This window comes from Triticum dicoccoides, chromosome 5B (genome assembly GCF_002162155.2).
Source record: "Triticum dicoccoides isolate Atlit2015 ecotype Zavitan chromosome 5B, WEW_v2.0, whole genome shotgun sequence".
NCBI classification, from domain to species: domain Eukaryota; kingdom Viridiplantae; phylum Streptophyta; class Magnoliopsida; order Poales; family Poaceae; genus Triticum; species Triticum dicoccoides.
The window spans coordinates 109,838,794-109,842,036 of record NC_041389.1 but is presented as its reverse complement, the minus strand read 5'-3'; the positions used below and the strand labels follow the sequence as shown (position 1 = coordinate 109,842,036).

General features: G+C 47.2%; 1 protein-coding gene across 2 annotated transcripts in view; it reads left to right on the top strand.

Moving 5' to 3' along the window:
- LOC119307661 (polyubiquitin-like) overlaps nt 1-540 on the top strand; it is a 3,018-nt gene extending 2,478 nt beyond the window's left edge. The window contains exon 3 of one of the 2 annotated variants that reach the window (XM_037583730.1): nt 13-540. In XM_037583730.1, coding sequence (XP_037439627.1) covers nt 13-294 — 282 coding nt within the window. In that variant the 3' untranslated portion in view covers nt 295-540. The remainder of the gene's footprint in view (nt 1-12) is intronic. The other variant, XM_037583729.1, reaches the window with a different exon arrangement.
- Nucleotides 541-3,243: the final 2,703 nt, after the last annotated feature.

Sequence of the window (3,243 nt, the reverse complement as noted above, 5' to 3'; positions counted from 1 at the left end):
GCTGACTACAACATCCAGAAGGAGTCCACCCTCCACCTGGTGCTCCGTCTCAGGGGTGGTATGCAGATCTTCGTTAAGACCCTCACCGGCAAGACCATCACGCTCGAGGTCGAGTCATCTGACACCATTGACAATGTGAAGGCGAAGATCCAGGACAAGGAGGGCATCCCACCGGACCAGCAGCGCCTCATCTTTGCTGGTAAGCAGCTCGAGGACGGCCGCACCCTCGCTGACTACAACATCCAGAAGGAGTCCACCCTCCACCTGGTGCTCCGTCTCCGTGGTGGCCAGTAAGTGCCTGGCCATGGAGCTGCTTATGTCTGTGGGCTCACAAGTCGGTTGCCTTTCTGTGTCCTCCGATCGGATTGTCAGTGTGTCCTCGTCTGGTCTTGTGCTTTGTTGCTACCGTGCTGTGGTCTAGTGTTATGTACTTATGTTTGGTTGTGTCCGTGAACTTTCTGCTGCGGTGCAGCAGATTTGGATGAACTGTGAAATGAATGAATAAGTGAGCCCTGAACTTGTGCCTCCTTTTGCTGTTAAGCCTAAGCAATTGCATGATCTGCTTTAGGTGTTTTATTTTATACCTCGGCTTCAATGGCTGCTGAGAAGTTTCCCCGTAAACAAAATGCTAGATGTGCAAACGTTAATGGAAATTGTGCATTTTGTTCTCAGTTTCCCCGTAAACAAGATGCTAGATGTGCAAATGTTAATGGAAATTGTGCATTTTGTTTACAATGTTGAGACAACTTAAGACAATCCAGTTTCCACTTTTCAAGAGGCATCTCCCACGAAGGTTTTTCACATGGCGACTGATACGCGCCGGCCGAAACTTTCGGCCGGTCGCGCCCAGCCGCTCGATTCAGTCCAGCGCCGCCGACGCTGCTAAGGATGAGCGCCGTTGACCTCACCGTAGAACAGCTTGCTGCCCTCGCCATCAGGTATCAGCTGGCCAACCTCGCCACCGGCCGAACTTGCTGCCAGGTCAGCACGGCGGTTGTGCCCCTTGCAGAAAAAAAAACTTCGCACAACACACCCTTGCTCCCTGGTCGTCGTTGCAACATATCCAAGTCAATCTTAAATGCAAAGCCTGCAAGGGGAATGTCATATACATGGAAGAGCATATTAAAAGGGATCAATTTGCTAAATAAAGGCATAATATGGAGAGTGGGGAATGGCAAATCTATTAACATATGGAACGATCCATGGATCCCAAGAGGAATATCAAGAAGGGTCATATCAAGGAAGGGCAACAATCTAATCACGCACGTCGAGGAGCTCATAAATCCAGTAACTAACACTTGGGACCTAGACCTACTGAACCAATCAATGGTAGGCGAAGATGTACAGGTTATACTCAGGATCCCAATTCATGAGCAGCTAGACGACTTCCCAGCATGGCACTATGATAAGAAAGGATTTTTCTCAGTCAAATCTGCATACAAAGTAGCACGGGATTGTGAAGCACGTGAATCTGTGAAAGGGCTACCTGAATGCTCCAATCCAGTGGGAAACACATGTGGTTTTGAATGGAAGAAACTATGGTCACTCCCTCTGCCTAACAAGATTCTGCATTTCCTATGGAGAGTGGCCACCAACAGTTTACCATTGAGAATGAAGCTGAAACAAAGAGGTATGAATATTGATACCAGGTGCCCACTTTGTTTTAGATTAAATGAAGATGGAGGCCACATTTTTTGCAAATGCAAATTAGTTAAACCAATCTGGAGAGGACTTCAAATGGAGGACACAAGAGAGTTAATTGCTGGATGCCCAAGCGGCCCATCTCTCCTACAGGAAATATTCAATCTAAACGAAGAAAAGAGGCTCACAGCTTGTTGTTTGCTCTGGATCTGGTGGGCGGAAAGGAATAAAGCAAACCGAGGAGAGAAACCAAGAACATCAGATGAGATAATTACCTCTGTCACAGTTCATGTTTTGGAATACAAGAACATGCAGGTAAAGAAACTAATACCAAGTAATAAGATGCAGCTGCAATGGTCTCGACCGATGCATAATTTTTTAAAGATCAACGTAGATGGGGCTTTTAGGGAACAATCCTTTTCAGGTGGTTGGGGCTTTATAGTCAGGAATGATCAAGGAGTAGCAGTGGCAGCTGGACAAGGTCATCTTCAAGAAGTCGGCAATGCTCTTCAAGCTGAAGCTCGAGCTCTTCTCCAAGCGGTGCAAATCACCTCATCAATGGGATGTAATCAGGTGATTCTAGAAATAGATTCGACTATACTGAAGAATGCTATTACATCAAGCGAGTATGATCTAGCGCCGCTAGGTGTTCTATTTAGAGAAATAAAAGCCATGTTATGTGTTAATTTTGAAAACTTTAGAACTGTTGTACCAAGATCATGTAATGTTGTAGCTCATGAACTAGCTGCGCGTGGCGCTCTGTTAGGGGATGGCGATCGTGAGGTCTGGATTGGCCATCTACCACAGTTTGTACTAAACCTGTGTGCTGGTGATATGCCGAGCACACCAGTTTAATAGAATACATTTGTGTTCCTTTCAAAAAAAAAGTCCGGCTATCACCGTTGCCAGCAGCTGACCTTCCCCCCTTCCAGTACCATACGCTCCCCTCGCAGCCACGGTTGTAGCACACCGCAGCCGGCTCCAGCAAAAAAAGGCATGGTTGTAGCATCCAGCACAAACTCAGGCCATGGATGTATCATGCCGCAACCCGCTCCAGCAAAAATCAATGCGTGAAGTAGCAAATTACGTCGCTGGATGCAGCTCCACCGCACCTACTCTCGACTGCTCAGCAAAAAAAATGCCGGCAGTAGCAATTTGACGCACCGATTGTAGCATTTCCCCGCTGATTGTAGCTCCGCCGTCCGATGGACGTAGCCGACGCTTGTGCTGGTTCCAACAAAAATTGATGACGGAAGTAGCAAAAAAAATCGCTGGATGTAGCTGATTCCCACCACGTAGTCTTCTCTAATGTAGCAGAAGCAAAGGTTGGTTCCAGCAAAAAGCATTGCTGATTCCAGCAAAAACAATTCATAGCGGCCATGCCGTCGCCGCCGAGCATTGTGATCTTCCTGTTGCAGCAAAAATGCAAGTAGGTTCCAGCAAAAATCAAACCTGGTTCTAGCAAAAACAAATCAAAAAATACCAACCTATTCTCCGCCACTGCCATCGTCGCCAACCACCATCATCGCCGGCTGAAGCAAAATTCCCCCTGGATGGGGTTCAACGCCGCACATTGTTGGTTTCCAGCATACCGGAATTGGA